The 17,258-nt window shown below is 39.0% G+C and overlaps 1 protein-coding gene across 9 annotated transcripts in view; it reads left to right on the plus strand.

The window, feature by feature from the left end:
- The window catches only part of ST6GALNAC3 (ST6 N-acetylgalactosaminide alpha-2,6-sialyltransferase 3), a 514,884-nt gene that overhangs the window by 478,695 nt on the left and 18,931 nt on the right, over positions 1 to 17,258 (plus strand). The window contains exon 4 of one of the 9 annotated variants that reach the window (XM_045801998.2): positions 12,657 to 12,727. The exons of the other annotated variants lie outside the window; for them this stretch is intronic. Coding sequence (XP_045657954.1) covers positions 12,657 to 12,727 — 71 coding nt within the window. The remainder of the gene's footprint in view (positions 1 to 12,656; positions 12,728 to 17,258) is intronic. 9 annotated transcript variants of the gene reach the window in all.

Here is a 17,258-nt window from a genome sequence, read left to right on the forward strand (position 1 = left end):
TGTGTGTGTGTGTGTGTGTGTGTGTGTGTGTGTGCGCGCGCGCGCGCGCGCGCGCGCGCGCATGCATACACCCTCAAGGAAGAGATGATGAGTGAATGTAGAGTCCAGGAAGGGGACTAACAGGAGGAAAGGCATGAAATTTTGAGACCTCCTAAATCATTTTGTTTGTAAGTTGTTAATTTAATGATGGATTTGTGATTTTAAGCTGTAAGGCAAGCAAAGGAAATGTGCTTTTTAAAGAATCTTAAATTTGATATCCAGTTGGGGATGAATTTCTTAAAAACAGCCCCCAAAACACAAACTGTAAAGAAAAAGGTTGATACATGTAATTACTCTTATTAACTTTACTAATTAATAAACTAAGGTAGTGATTTTTATTTTTAAAAATTTCATCAGTTTAATTGATTAATTTTAAGTTAGAAAGATTTAAGGAAAAAAGTAAAAAGATATGCCACAGTGAGAGAAGATACTTTTAACACATATATATGGGAGTAGCATCAAGGATTCCTAAAGAATCATTAAGAAAAAGGAAAACAACTCATTGGGAAAAAAAAAAAGCAATAATCTGAACAGGCATTTCACTAAAGAAGAAATATGAATAGCTGATAAACATGTGAAAATATTCTCAACCTCATTAGTAATCAGGGCAATACAAATTTACACCAAATTACATACCATTGGCAAAAATTTTAAGGTAGTATTACGGAGGATTAAGAATAGCTAGAGCTCTTCTGTGCTATTGATAGGAGTATAAATTCATCCCAGCCCCTTGGAAAACAATTTGGAATTATCTTGTAGTTGAACATTTGCTTATCTTTCTACCTAGCAGTTCTACTCATAGATATTTCCCTGGAGAAACACTAGTGCAGGTGTGTGAATATTCATATTGGTAACGTTTGCAAGAAGAAAAAGAGAACTGGAAACATTTCAAATACCCATTGACAAAAGAATGGATAAATAAATTGTTATGTACTCATAAATGGATTTTACTATGGTAGTAAAAAAAAATGAATGAACTGTAGCCACAAGCATTAACAGAGATGAATCTCACAAAATATTGAATGAAAAAGACAAGTCATAGAGGAACCATATACAAAATAATGCTGTTTACATAAAGCCAAAAAACTCACAAAACCAAATAACATCTTGTTCACGGACACATACGTGTGTAGTAAAACTATACTGAAAAAAAATGAAGTGATAAATCCAAAAACTAAAATCACGATCACTCCTGCTAGGGGGACCGGATTGGAATTCAAGGATCTGAATTGATAATATTGTATTTCTTAAGCTTGGTAGTTTATTATTCTATGGACTATGAATACATTACCTCTAATCTTTCATATGTATAAAATATTGCATAATAATAATGTAGGTAAATCTGGTCAAAAATTAAATGAGAAATAAAAAGTCAAGCATATAGAAGAAAACTTGGTGTTAGTCTATAAACATACATGTTTGGTTCAAGTGCATAAATCTTCGTGACTCTCACTCTGCACTACATAAAAAATTGGCTGGGCCTTGCAAAGTCATAGTTCTTTAAAAGAATGGCTGAATATTTGAATTATGAGAACAGATGAATTTGGTGTTTCATTTTTAATAGGTAAGAAGTATTTTATTATAATGAATCTGTCAATTTAGCTTCTGTACATAACACAAGATTAAAAGTATGTAGTGTAATATTTTCCAGAATACGTTCTACAAAACATCAGATGTTAAGGGTTCTGTAATCAAATGTGTTCAGGAAAGGCTGGACACGACACCGACTCCTAGAAATTTATAAGTAAGCACCTAATCTGCCTGCTAGAATGTTTTTTATTAAAAAAATTAATGAAAAGAATAGTATGCATAATTTAAATATTCTCTATGAGAGATGAAAAGAGAATATAAATGTAATCTCTAGCAATGTCTAAAAGAACCATGCATCGGGGCGCCTGGGTGGCACAGTGGTTAAGCGTCTGCCTTCGGCTCAGGGCGTGATCCCGGCGTTCTGGGATCGAGCCCCACATCAGGCTCCTCTGCTGGAAGCCTGCTTCTTCCTCTCCCACTCCCCCTGCTTGGGTTCCCTCTCTCGCTGGCTGTCTCTCTCTCTGTCGAATAAATAAATTAAATCTTTAAAAAAAAAAAGAAAAAAAAATAAATAAATAAAAAATAAATAAAAGAACCATGCATCAAATTACATCTCTAACAGTGTTGTCTCTATCTCCTGCATTGACCCCTTTCCCTCCGTTGACACATCAGTTGGAGTTCCTTAAAACACCCCTTCTTGTTCCTCTTTTCTCCATGACCTCTATTCCTCCCCTACAACTGATAATCTTATTATTTCAAGATCTCTCCTTATCGAAATTCATATTCTAGATTTATCTTGGAACTACACAAACTGAAGTTCCACAGGCATCTCAAATTTAACACATCCAAACCAGACTCTGTTAACTTACACCCTAAAATAGCATGACCTCTGGAGTCTCCATTTCCATTATGGTGTCATCATCCCACTTAGTTTTCAAATTAGAAATAACTTTAGTTTGATTCTTTGCTGCATCTTCTTGCATCCATCTTGCTATTCTAGAATGTTCCTTAGCTCTGCTCTCTCTTCTCTCTAATCCTTTGTGACACCGTAGTCTCCATATCCATTATGGCTTAACTGGGTTTCCTATTTTGTCATTCTATCACCAGTATTTCCCAAATGCAGCTCATAACCCACACAGGCTTATTATCATAAAATCTAATCACATTGTTTCCTAAGAAACATCTGCTAGCCCTCTATAGCTTAAAAGGTACAATCCAAATACACACATGTAACAAAGAAGGCTCCATCACATTCTGACATTACAAAACCTACCTCTTTAGCCTTATTTCCTGCCATTCCATCATAGACACTCTATGGTATGGTGACATTAAACTCTTCATCGTCCCCTGGATGTGCTGCAGTTTAATTTCTCTGTCTTTCATCATATATTGATTCCTCTGCCCGGAATGCTCTTTCTTTATCTAATAAGCAAACTCTTATTCATACTTTAATACCCAGACATATCCCTCCTATAAACACCTTCTCCAACATGCACAATAAAAGCCAGTCACTTTATTTTCTACACTACCAAAAATCTGTTTGGACTTTCACTGTGGCACCTAATACATTGTACTGGCTCTTCACCTAAACTTCGTCCTCCTTGCATTTTCCATAACCTGTTGGCACTTGGAATAATCTCACTAAACTATGGGTTAATGAATAAAAGGCCAGATAGCACTTATATCCTTAAACCTTTCTTGTTGTCAATCTTACCGAACTTAATATTCAGTGTAAACTTATCCAGTCTTTTTTAAGGTTTCCAGGATTATGCTCACTTTAGTCTCTTTATTTTAAAAAATTGTTTTTTATTAAGCTTATTGAAATGTATTAAAATAAAACATTTTGCTCTCCTTACTGCTAATTACTAGTGGCTCTTCCCAGGAGCTTTCTTTTTCCCTTCACTGACAACAAATGTTCCAGCTGTAGAATCTCTGATCATTTCCTTTTTTCTCTGCCTTCTGAACTGGTGGTTAAATTACTAAGGAAAGTCTCCATTATGATCAGGCCCAGTGCTACCATATTCTTAACCTTTGTTCTAATAGAAAAAGATGCCCCTCCCAGGTGAGGGATTACTGAAAGGCATCCTTTTCTCTGGGCTAATGCAACCAGAATCATGGCAAACAGAACAGAACTGGTTTGGGGCCCCTGTGCCCCTAGCTTCCCTCCCAGCCTTGCGCCCTTGTGCAGGGGACAAGCTGTACAGCCATGACCTACAGCTCTGATTCTGACGCAGCAGCCCTGTACCTTATATGGTCCCATGACGGCCCCAACCAAGCATACCACTTGCCTCATTATCCTTGGCAGCCAGCCTGCTGCGAGGTGACAATTCCTTTCAAACTACTTCCTTTATAAGAATCTTCTGATACATTGAAATGAGCCAATCTGTCAACACAAATGGGAATTTTCATGGGCCTGTGACAGATTCCGATTAAAATGTGGTTTTTACCCAAAGCTTTAGTGCCCTGCTTCACATGAAGTACAATTTCATTACAAAATAGCAAGTCCATCCTAAGCCAATGAGGTAGCCCTAAGTACATGAACCAAAGGCAGGGACATGCTGATGTGAATTAAAAAGTCAGGCACACAGAATAAGTGAGTCCAATGTCCAACGAATTTAGGAAATACTTAAATAAATAGAGGAGACTAAACAGCATTTGCTCCTTTAATCAACAAGTCTTTATTGAGCCCCTACCATGTGACAAATATTATCTAGACCCTGGGAAAACAGAGATTAACCAAATAAATGACACTCATGGGATTTATAGAGGAGTGGGAGGAGAAAGACAGTAAATAAACACATCTCTACTATGTCAGGTGGTACTAAGTGAGCAGAATGAAGCCGGGTGAGAGGGCCGGGGATGAGCCTGGGGGCATCTGACGCTGACACAGGGTGGGCAGAGGAGAGCTTACAAAGAACGAGCATTTGTCGGAAAGAAGACCACGGTCGCTAAGCCGAACCTGTGTGAGCACATGCGCCTGTGCCCTTTTTCTTCCGTTGTTTGCCTTTTCCCAATGATGTTTAAAGAGCAAGTTTTATATTAAAACATCAACTTTTGGGGCGTCTGGGTGGCTCAGTCGGTTCAGCAGCTGCCTTCCGCTTAGGTCCTGATCCCAGGGTCCTGGGATAGAGCCCCACATCGGGCTCCCTGCTGAGCAGGGAGCCTGCTTCTCCCTCTGCCTGCCCCTCCCCCTGCTTGTGCTCTGTCTCTCTCTCTCTCTGTCAAATAAATAAAAATCTTTAAAATAAATAAATAAAAAGTACTCTTTGCATTCCATATGTGTTACCAACGTTTCTTCCCCTTACTTTGTCAATATACTTTTACCTTTGTGACTATTTTTGCACCACTGGAATTTTAATCAGAATTGCATTCAAACTTATTAATTTAGGGAGAATGGACATATTTTCCAATCAATGAAATTGGTAGTCCAGTCCTGAAAGTCCCACAAATTTTAATTAAGATTATTCTTCAGTAATGTTTAAAAATACTTTTGCTGTTATGAATTTTAGGATTATTTCAGTATGTTATATTTTCTACCCATTTGTTCTGGTTATTAGAGAAGACTTAATTTTTAAATATATGTATTTTGTACTTGGCCATTTTATCAAATTCTTTTATTTTAATTGTTTTTAGCTTCCTTCTATAATTTTCTTAAAGATTTTATTTACTTAGCGTGCACGCGTGCATGTGTGTGAGCGGGGGAGGGCAGAGGGAGAGGCAGAGAGAGAATCTCAAGCAGACTCTCCACCGAGCAGGGACTGGGACTTGGGGCCCGATCTCAGGGCACTGAGATCATGACCTTAGCAGAAATCAGGAGTCAGATGCTCAACCAACGGAGCCACCCAGGTGCCCCTTCCTTCCATAATTTTTAAAAAATCTTTCATGTAGGTATAAGATCTCTGTTTCTTCTCATCATTAACATTTCATGTTTTATTCCGTTCACTAAAATTTTCAGACAATGTCAAGAAAAAAGATAACAGCATACACGTTTTTCTTGTTCTTGATTTTAATGGCACATATTTTCTAGCATTTCACCATTACTTATGATGCTGACCCTTAGTTTAGGAGGTATTCTTTATTATGTTAAGGAGATATCCCTTTAGTCATAGATTAAAATAATTTTACTTGGATTGAATATTGAATTGTATTAAATTCTTTCTGGCATCTGTTGAAGAAATGATAGAGTGTTTCCCTGAGTGACTGATGCAATGAATTAAGTTAATATGGGATCTTCCAAAAAACATTTTCCCAGAGAATACTTTTTCCATAGGCTGGTCCATGAAGAAAACTGAGTGGGGGAGGAAATTGTCATCTGGTCAGATAACTTGGGGAAATGTTGCATAGCACATTCTTTTCTTAGAGATTCATTAGCTCATTATCATGTGAAAGATGCTGACAAGTCTGAATTTGGCAGTCAAGAAATTCTGTTAAAAAAATTATACACACACACACACACACCCCCCACACTGCTGTATGGTATATTTGCAAGTTGCTAAGAAGATAGATCCTCAAAGTTCCCATCAAAAGAAAAAGAAACGTGTGTGTGTGTATCCATATTATATGATGAATGTTAATTAAACTTACTGTGATAATCACTTCACGATATATCTCGTCAAGTCATTAATGCCGTACACCTTAAACTTATATAGTGCTGTATGTCAATTATATCTCAGTACAATGAAAATAGTCCAGTTAACTTTGTTAAACCCACCACTTCCAAACATTACCTGCCCCCTTCCTTCATATAATACTTGTTAGTATCCCATTGACTTAGGGTTCAGTCTAACACACTTGAGGAGTGCCATGTTGATAGCTTTCCCTATATTCAATTATCCTTGCACTCTTGGAATAGAACCTGCTTGGCCATAGGAGTATGACTGTTTAATTTAGTGCTAAGATCAGTTGGTTGGGTTTTAATTGAGGATTTTTGAGTCTGTAATTATAAGAGTAATTGTACTGTCATTTTTCATCCCTACCCCCTCTTGGCTCTTTCCAGGTTTCAGTATCACTGTGATGCTGGATTGGTAATATGAATTGGGAAATGTTCCATATTTTTCTGGGCTCTGGAACAATTTATGCAGCATGGGAATTATCATAGGATTTTATTTTCTTAATTTGAAATATTTTCTATAAAATAGCCCAAAGAGAGATGAACCCAAACACAGTGCTAACTGGTTGTCAGTGAGCTTATAATTGAATCCCCCTGTTAGCTCGATTTTCTTTACTGATGAGGCTTCAAGTGTCTCCATTTTCCCTCACTCTGAGTAAACATGATTGCTCTTTGCTCCAGAGGGTTAACGGTTCAGACAGCCTACTCTGCTTAGAAGCAATAACTCCTTGCTCTTGTCACTCCAGTGCGCCACAGAACAGGGGGGGCATCAAAGTCAGGTCAGGAAAGAAGGAGATGATAGAATCCAGACAGGAGAATCACACTTCTCCATAAGCACGTTGTCCCTGATGCCAGGCACAAAGTGAGGTGACCAGAATGAAGGTCTGGAGGGAAAAACAGAGCTGGGTGAATTGCGGGTCTAGAATCCCAAGAAGAGGGTTGAAGAGTATTGATTGGGTTTTGAAACACTTTGAAGCAGTTTTGGGATGATGTTGAACATTTTATGGTCTGTAAGGAGAGAAATGGGCTGTTAAGGCCACTTTTGAGACAAATTCCTCCCCAAGGCACAGAATGCTTTATTTGGAGAGATGCCATATTATTACAGCCAAAATACTTCACGGATCTTCTAAGGGCTTGGGCATAAAAGCACACAAAAATGTTTACATGTTTTCCTTTCTAATACAAGGATTAACATTAAAAGGCAAAATACCTTATCTGTGCAGGGCCCAGCTCATAGCAGGCAACTTGATGTGTTTAGTGTTTGTTGAATAACTGCATATTGTTTGTTAAATAAATGTCCATGTGTTGTCTTCCCCTGGTTTTCTGCAGCTGATATGCTTCTAAAATGTGGAGCATAAGTTAAATGAATCCCTTTTCCGGGTTTATATATAACAACTCCTTAGGTGCTAAATATATGTGTTTTTTTTTTAATCCTTCATTAGCTGGTGCATTTCTTCGCCCTGAAACGTTAAATTTCAGTACTTTCAAGGTGCAATAATGATCTCAAATATTTCAATATATTCAAGGAAACTTAATACTCAAAATGATTTTGTTCTAAATAAGCTAGTAAGTTGCCAGTTATTTCTATTTGTCTTTTCACATTCTGGGTAGAATAAACATAAAAATAACGTACCTTTGTCTAAAACACAAATCGCAGAAGATATAATTCTTTAACCACATGCAGCTTGTATTTCTTTCAAGACAAAAAGAAACTGCTAAGATTACATATCCCTGAGTTATTCTCTGAAATGTGATGAGTGCCAAAAAAGGAAACACGTATGTTAGAGGAAAATAATAGCTATCCATAGAAAAGTGGTTCCCTCCTCGGTATGCTCCACTCTTCTCTTCAAAGAAGCACATTGTCCAAAGGTGAATTGTTGGGAGAAACTAACTCATCCATTCATCTAGTCAAAGATCCTTCCACTGAATAGCTATCAGTGGAAGCTAGGCCAATGCTTAACATGCCTATTAAATACTACAGCTTCTGTACTGGTGCACAAAGGAAAAAAAATCAAAAAAAGATTTCGGTGGTATGTAGCAATAGGAACTCAGGATTCAAATGGCTGTACTACTTTAACCAACACTGAGTTCTTTGAAGCTCCTTGATGATCAATCACAAAGCTAAAAGTCACTCCTTACCCCTGATTAGAGAAAAATCTGATTTTCCTGTTGCATTGCCTTCTTGAAAGAGATGATGGGGGAAAGTGCCATGGTGAAGAGCAGAGACTGAATCAAAGAATATTGATTTTGTGTCTAACCCGGCTTGCACTTTCTCAGTTCCAACACCTTACCGGGAAATACATAGAAGCTGTTTCCACAATAAAGTACCTGTGACTAGAGAAAATTATTGGGTAGGGAGATAGAAAAACATCTTTTTTTCATGGCAGTTCTTGGGTATTGTCATAATATATATATTTTTTCTTTTTTTTTTTTTAACCCCCCTCATGGCTTCCAATTTTTGTGATTTTAAAGAAAATGCCATGATTGTGAAGGGACACCTTGGGTGTTGTTGGTGGCTTCCCGTGACTGGGTGTGCATGTAGATTTCATAGATATACCACAGTGGGTGGATGTTCTCATCTGAGGCCTACCCCTAAGCCACTTTGTTACTCAGGGTCTTAAAGTAGCAGTGGGATGCAAAGTAGGAGACAGGTGCGAGAGACAGCATGAAGGAAAAGCTGACATGAGTCAGTAACTAATGGGGCACGAAGGATGAGGGAGTGGGCAAAGTCAAGGGTGACGCATGTAGCCTGGAGAACGATGGTGCTGCCATCCAAAAAAAAAAAAAAAATTAAATAATGCAGGAGCTGGAGCCATTCACTATCTGACATAACCCCTTGGCTTCATTAATATAATCATGAATTCCTGAACCAGGAGTGAGCGGAAGGAAACAGTATTCACAGCACCACAGTTGTGAGCACTTAGTTTTTCTTCTCTCACAATGTGCAAATCAGCAGTTGCAGGCTTGGGTTTTAGAAAGCCTTCTCTGCTAAGGGCACCATCCTGAATACATTAGTCGTATTAACAGCATGCTGGTCATGGGGGATTGCTACACGCCCAGTCCAAGGTGAATGGCAAGTGCTCTTTTCGTCAGGGTTACTCAGAGAAGTGGCAGGTCCAAAGCCATTTAAAAACTGGAAAATGGCCTTCTGATAAATAAAATGGCACTTCTGAGTCTGAACATAATTGAAAGAGCTTTGTGCTGACAGAAGACTAAGGAACCTTTCCTATGGGAGGCTGGTATGCAAATGTCACTTTCTGGGTTTTGTTGACTGTGAAACTGGAGACTAGATGGTACTGGTAGGAGGGGTGCCTGATGACAGCCGAAAGCAGGGAGACAAGAGTCTTCCTGTGTCTGTATGATGACCTAGGACGTTAATTGCCCTGAGATTCCATTAAGTATGTGCTCTACCAAATCAGGAAGGTATAAACGACGCTCTTCATTTTCAGAGTTTGTTCTGCAGTGACAGTTCAAGAGACTGAAATTAATTTAGTTAAATTGATATTTTACCTCATGATTTCAGGCATTTAATAGTGAAGATGCCTCTTGATCTTGATACATCTACTGTGGGTTCATTTATTCTCTTTTCTTTGGCACACCGCATGTAGCCGGCCCTTCGCTGTGATTTGTTATTTATAAAATGTACAGAGCGTAGTTCAATCCTGATAGATGAAATCAGAATTCTGACTGAGCTATAGGTCAACTGACTAGAAAAAGGAGTTTAAAACCTGACTCTGTCCCAGCTATAAGATAAATAAGACCGAGGGATCTAATGCGCAGCATGGCGACTACAATTAACAGGACTGTACTATATAATTGAAAACTTTTTTCTTTCTTTAAAAGATTTTATGTATTTATGTGAGAGAGAGAGAAAGAGAAGAGAGCACGAATGGGGGGTGGGAGAGCAGAGGGAGAGGGAGATGCAGATTCCCCGCTGAGCATGGAGCCTATCTCGGGCCTCAATCCCAGGACCTGAGCTGTAGGTAGACACTTAAGCTACTGAGCCACCCAGGTGCCCTCTACTTAAAAACTTTTTTTTTTTTAAGATTTTATTTTATACTTAAAAAGTTTTAATAGAGTAGATCTTAAATGTTGCCACCACGCACACATACACACACACAATGTAATAATGAGACATGGGGATGTTACTAACACTGTGGGAATCGCTTTTCACAATATATACATGCATCTAATCATCGTGATGCCCACCTTAATCTCACATATGTTATGCGTCATCAATATCTCAGTAAAGCTGGGGAGGGGGTCCCTGATTCTGGAGGTAAACGGCTACAAAGGGTATGTGTGAGGCTTAACCTAATTTTAAGTGGTGATTTAGGCCACATCCCTGACATGTAGTACAGCCTTAGACATATCGGTAAGCCTCTCTGTTACATCATCAATGAAAACACATTGGCAAACTGTTTAAACGTCCTCAGGTGGGAAAAAAAAGTTGTCAATTTCCTACTTAAGATCATCCTGCATTCCAAAAACTATTCAATTAAGTTGGACATATTGGGTGCCTACTATGTGCCAGACATAGTTATCTAAGATGGGACATTTTTGCTGACCAGCATCCCTTCACTGGCAAGTTTCCAGTCAGTTTGCAAGTCAGCTATTTATAAATTGGGACACATTTTGCTCAAGAAACAAATTTAAAAATAATGGTTAGATTCTCAAGCCAATCTTCAAAAGCTAATTTAATTTATAATAAAGTTGAACTCAACTTCTAATAGAATCCTCAAACCTAACTACCATTTATAGCAGTGATTTTCAACCCTGGCTGCACACATCACACTATAATCACCTTGGAGGGTTTTTTTGTATTTATGTTTAAAAATAAGTACGAAGACTCAGACTGTACCCCCAGAACAATAAAATCAGAAGCCATTATCAGAGCCATGGTGGGAAATGGAGCCTGGAAAAGGGTGGAGAGGACTGGAAACAAGGCTTCTAGTGAGAGTGGCATCAGGGGCTGTCCCTAGGAAGTGGAGGTCAGGATTCCAGGGGGTAGATGGTGGGGTCCAGGTATTATGGCATGGATGGATAAAATAAGAAGAAAGGATGCCCCTGGGAGAAAGAATAGACTATAGACTCACAGCCTTTGGGAAATTTTGGTCTCTGCTGACAGTAAAGGCGTTTTTCAGGAATGAGAAAATGGTAGAAGGGTCTGGAACGTTCAGCTTCTGGACCACAGGATTGGTGTGGCAATGATGCAGAGGGAGCTGTCAAGAACCCAGTTGGTCAGCATCACTCACCAGTTCTCTTTGTCCAGCTCATGAGGGAGAAAGGCAGCTCTATCTTCAAACCACTTTCTTATTTTGGGGTAAGGCTTTCACAGAATTTCATGCCTCATATTTCCTTTCCACAAAAGGCAAATGTGTAGTTCTCTTCATCCTTTTGGCATCATTATGGACTCTCAGGACTAAGCAGAGGTAAGGGGAATGGAAGAGGAATGGATGAAATCCAGTAAACATGCTCCAATAATAACAGTAGGCTGGTAATTCTGTCCATCTGCTGTCACTATCCAACAGCTTCTAGAATTCTGTAGCTCTTACTTCTAGTCACTCCCTTTCAACTTAGTCAGAATGTCAGGAGTCAGAAACACGGGCGTAAAGTGTTATCAACAGCTGGTGAAAACAAATATGCCAGGTGGAGGATCTCCTCAACTCTTTTCCTGTGTCCTTCTCGTTTTTTATAGTTTGGGTGTGGAGATTTCTTTTTCTGACATCCTGCGACTGTTGCAATGCAGGGAAGTCTGTTGAGATAACATTCTCACATTTCAATCAGATACTCTCAGGTTCTACGTTGAAGTTCTCTGTATTTCTTTCTGGCCCAATCAGATACTCTCAAGTTCTAAGTTCAAGTTCTCTGTATTTCTTCCTGGCCCTTTCTACCTAATTTCTTCCTGGCCCTTTCTACCTAATAGTGCTTGAGCTCTGTGTTCTAGTTTTCTCTTTATGGCATTTTGTCTACTCTGGATCAATGAAAATACTGGGCTAGAAGAATTCTGGAGACACGTGAAAGTTTTCTCTCCTGAACGGAAGAAAGGAATTAGTGCCATTATCTTCTCTCTTCCTTACATTTTTGAATATTCCTGATTTTTTTCCTGACATGGGGAGAATAAATTATTATGAAAAGAGGTGGCGGTGCCCTGTTTCTTCAAGTTTCTGGAGGTAGTGGTATGGGAGAGTTTTTGGTACAGAGAGGGTAAGCACAGGAAGACTTCTTCCCAGGTGTGAATTTACTGTAAGCAACAAATACTTAGGTCCCTTCCCCCATAGATTGCTGGCCAAGCTGTGTAGTAACACTGTGGGAAAAACATCACCTCCATGAAAGAAATTCTTCACTTCACTAAGCAGGGAGTCTAGCTCAGCTGGAAAATCTGAATTAGATTTCAAAGGAAGATTGTTCTTCTACGGTTCTCAAACCGTATCCCATCTCAAGAATAGAGAGAAAAATGGATTTTTTTGTTTTTTAGGACTGAAATTTCTGGACAAAATGAAATTGGGATAACTTTCAACCTTAGTGGGCAAACAGCTAGTTTAAAAGGTGAGACTCCATTGGCTGTGACTGCTTCAAGGAAGATTCCGTCAACACATCATTCGACTTCAGGTGTTCTGCTGGAGCAGACAGACTCCGTTTTAAGGAATTTGCTAGTGCTAGACTAGAAGAACTAGATCTGTGCCTGCTTTGATACACTGATGATGGCCTATCATTTGCAAAGGTGTTGTGTGTAAGGTACTCCGTGAATGTCAGCCTACTGGAAAACTGACAAATAAAGCCTCTTTCTCTTAGAATTTCTCAGTGCCTGAAGATTCGTTATGTCAGTTGTTGCTTCTGACCTTTTCTAATTGAATTATCCTTCTTTAGTGAGCCAGATAAAAACAGTCTTAATAGATGGGGGGAATGAGGGTACTGCTTAGCTTTTCCTATTAAAAATAAATATTCCCTTAGAAATAATTTATTTCAGGACTTATTGAGCCACGTAACTCAGTCAAAAAAGTGATAATAGCTTCAGATAGGCAGCAAAATTTGTCTTTCTTAAGCAGAAGAATGTGAGAGCTACTTTGAGTTTTTTAAACTTCACAATTATATGTAGCCCCGATTGTTCAGGCTCTGGCTGAGGCTGGTTTAGTGATGATCCCAGTGGCACTGGAGGCTTTAACGAGAAGCTTGGATCCCCAGTCTCCTTCAATGGGGTGAAATGACCTCAAATCTGTCTTCAATCCTTGTTAAAACTTTTGGTTGTTTAAAAGTTCTTTTTAAACCTAAATTTTCATTTTGAAAGAGAAACAAGGGCTTGGAAAGCATTTTTCTCAGAAGCAAGTTTGAGTCTGATTCTGTGTTCAGATTATTTCTAAAGGAAAATCTTGGTTTAACTCAAGTTCCAGTTAAGTCAAAAAGCTAAGAGAAAGTGAGTCGTTTCATTTCTTTTCTAAAAAAGGAGAAGTGGCAGGGAAAGGGCTTTTATCTACTTAGATGTACTCCTACCTGATTACAATCTTTTCTCTTTTTTTCTCCCTTTGGTCTTAAGGAAAGTATATGCAGAAAGAATGGTGATAAGAAAACTAGAAGAGAAAGCCAAAACCTTCCATTAATTACGTTTATCAAGTTAGCAGTGGAACAAGCACCTATGTCTTAGATAGAGAAAGGTGATTAGCATTCCGAATACTGAAGCCCACATCAATTTAGGAAAGGCATGATTTCAAGATAAGTTGAAGGGTAAGTTAGAAGAATTTTTAAGGCCTAAGTATAAAACTGGGGTCAGATCAAATAGTGATTGTTAATAAGAGTTAAAGATTAGTTAGAAGTGAAGTCCCTAATTATACCTAGAGTTTTTAACAGACTCATTTTGTTTAAAGAGGTCTTGGAGGTCAACCAATTCAGCATCATATCTCTGGTTGCAAAGAACAGACACCTCCTCCAGCAGACACAAGCCAAAGAGAAGAATTTATTGAAAGGTTACAGAACCTAAGGGCTGGGAGGAAGCCATGCCTGGGGAAGGAAGTGGATCTAAGAACTTGATCATTATTTCAGGACTTGGCCCTTCATTTTTTTTTTAAGTTGATGCATATCTCCACACCTGTGGCATAAAGCTGTTGTTTGAACATGACCATGGTTGAAATTCTAAGAGCTGTTTTGAATCCTGAAGTCATAAATACAAATCTATAAAGTGATAGTATCTCTATGCTGAAGTATACAGCTGTACCCTCCAGCATGGGCTCTGTTACTGTAACTGCAATTCCAGACCTTACTGATGAAAGACCCTAAGCCTACCTATGCCAGTCTTCTTATTCTGCCATCAAAAAAAAAAGTGGACCAAGAAGTAGTAGCAAGTTCAATATTCCTGGAGGGTTATCAATAAAATCTGAAGACTTGAGGTTCTTTGATGACTGCCTGTCAGACATGTGGTGCCTTGGACGATTCTGAGACCAATGACTGAGAGAGAACTTAGTTAGGAACCTGAGTTTTCTGGTGTCAGCTGTCTTTGGGCAAGTAGTTTATATCTCCCTGAACCTTCATTTGTTTAATAGGGATATTAATACACGCCGTAGGTCAGGTTTGTTGTGAGGATTAAAAGATATGACCTATGCACTGTTCTTGGAACAATGTCTAGTACATATAAATGCCCCATAAATGATAGCAGTTATTATTATTAATTTAAAATTTTAGTCAGCTCTTTGCTACAAATAACCCTAAAACTCAAGGGCTTACAAGAACATTTATTTCCTGCTCACAGGTCTGTGATCAGGTATAACTCTGCTAAGCTTAGCTGAACTTGGCTCCACTTTTGGGTTCGTGTCTGCTGCATGGATGTCCTCACCCTAGGAACCAGACTAAAGAAGCATTCCCTACTGGAATTTGTTGTTCTCATGATGGAGGGAAAATGTATAAGAAATAGGAACCACGTGATGCTTTTTAAATTCTCTACCAGAAACTATCACTACTACTTCTGTTCCATTGGTCAAAGCAAGTCATTTGGCCAAGCCCGAAGTCAAGGAGGCAGTTACTGTGCTCACAGGCAGGCCATGTTTGGGGAAGGAATGAACAATACAATCTAACACAGGAAGATTGAAAAAATATCTATGATCATAGAGACAAAGGCCTCTAGAGTAGCTTGAATAGTCTGAAATTAGAATGCAAACAGGCTGTTCATAATTTCTCATGTCTTCGAAATTATGGACCATTTAGGTAAACCAGAGATCCAGGGCAAGCAGCAGAGTTTAGAAACAGATAAGGTATAAAAGGACACAGTAGCCTCTCTTCCTGTAGAAACTGTACTTGGAGGAGAGGTTGCCGTAGAGGTCATTTAGTTCAGCATTTCTAGAGGTGAAAGGTATTTTAAAGATTTCACATCCTTAAAGCAGTAATGGTATTTGTTTTCATTTCCATTTGTCAAAAAAACTCAGTAAATTTGACATTTATGTAAAAACTGTTTCCCTTTTAAATGGAACAGGTCAAGAGCCTCCAGGTGTGTATTGAGGAAGGTTGCTTGGTGGTAAGTGCAGATCGGAGAGGTTTGCTCATGACTTGTAACTTACTTTATTAACACAGACGAGCACTACTGGGCACATCCGTTATCATCACACATACTTTAATTGTTTTTATTCTTAGTCATATATTGTTTACATTTGTTTGCAATTCTGAATTAATGAGGAATTTAATGAGGAAGGAAAAAACATAATTCTGCCAATTTTTCCCTAGATACTTTTCTCCAGATCCATAAATTTCCATCATCTGAAAAGACTGGCTATATAGAACATCAAGATATCTCTAATATTTCAAAGTGTAATGTAAGGAAGAAAAATAAATCAGTGTTATGTATGCATCCTGTCTCTAACCAATAATCTGTTATGGAAATAAACACAGATGATGTTTTGAGGTCCATTCCAGATGAGAGGACAGCTGAGAACTATTCCATACTCCCTTTATTCTCATACCTCAGTGCAACTGCAGAGGCCATTCCCTCTGTTTGAAAGGCTCTCTTCCTTCTCCTTTTTCTGCCTGGTGTTCTCATTTAGCTTTATCCACAGCTCGGCTCTTACTCCCAACTGGGAAAGGAATCACCTTCACTTTCCCTCAGCTGTGTCTGTTGCTCTTCCCTTGCCTTTCCTATAGCACTTGCAGGGCATTACCTCCTTGATAACCCTATTTCTGAACATGGTCATTGAGTCTGTCTCCCCCACTTGACCTTGAGTCAAGATCAGGGGCAACTTGGTATTTCCCGGATATAATACCGTGTCTCAGACCTCCAGTGTGAATGGATGAGCAGAAGCAGAATAAGCTTGATGAGATTAGAAACTGAAGAGGATGTGGGGGAGAGCATTTTGGGAAGAAGGAAGGTAAACATCAGCAAAGCGAGTGAAAGGACAAAAAACTGGCACGTACAAGATGTGTTTAAGGAGCAAAAAATGGATGCACATGACTAGATGAGAGAGTCATGGAAAACAGAGTGGGGAGTTTTGGTTTGTGAGAGAGATGCCCATTGTCTTAGCCTGCTTGGGCTGCCATAACAAAATACCCTAGACTGAACACAAGAGAAATTTATTTTCTCACAGTTCTGGAGGCTGGAATTCCAAGATCAGAGTGCCAGCATGGACAGTTTCTGGTGAGAACCCTCTTCCTGGCTCGCAGACTTCTCACTGTGTTCTCATATGATGGGAAAAAAAAAGAGAGCCCTGGTTTCTCTTCTTCTTAGAAAGGCACTAATCCCATCACGAGGGCCCCATCCTCATGACCTCATGCAAAGCTAATTACCTCCCCAAAACCACATCTCTAGATGCCAACACATTGGGTATTAGGGCTTCAACATGAGAATTTGGAGGGAATACCATTCAGTCAATGCCGTGTGGTTAAAGAACCAGACCTGCCTTAATGAAGCAGGCCCATGAGATTTCCACCATCCATCCCTGCCATTCCTGAGGTTCCATTGTTCGGTTAAGAAAGTAAATGAAATCCCAGAAATCAGCATTTCCAATTGAAGGGGCTTTAAAGCCAAAGGGCAAGAGCAAAATAACCTTTTAATTTCTGAGATGAATGAACAAAGTAATTTTTGTGAGTGGTATCTTCTGTTTCTACA

The sequence above is a fragment of the Ursus americanus genome, chromosome 12 (genome assembly GCF_024610735.1).
Source record: "Ursus americanus isolate L20-20 chromosome 12, mUrsAme1.1.p, whole genome shotgun sequence".
Lineage (NCBI taxonomy): Eukaryota > Metazoa > Chordata > Mammalia > Carnivora > Ursidae > Ursus > Ursus americanus.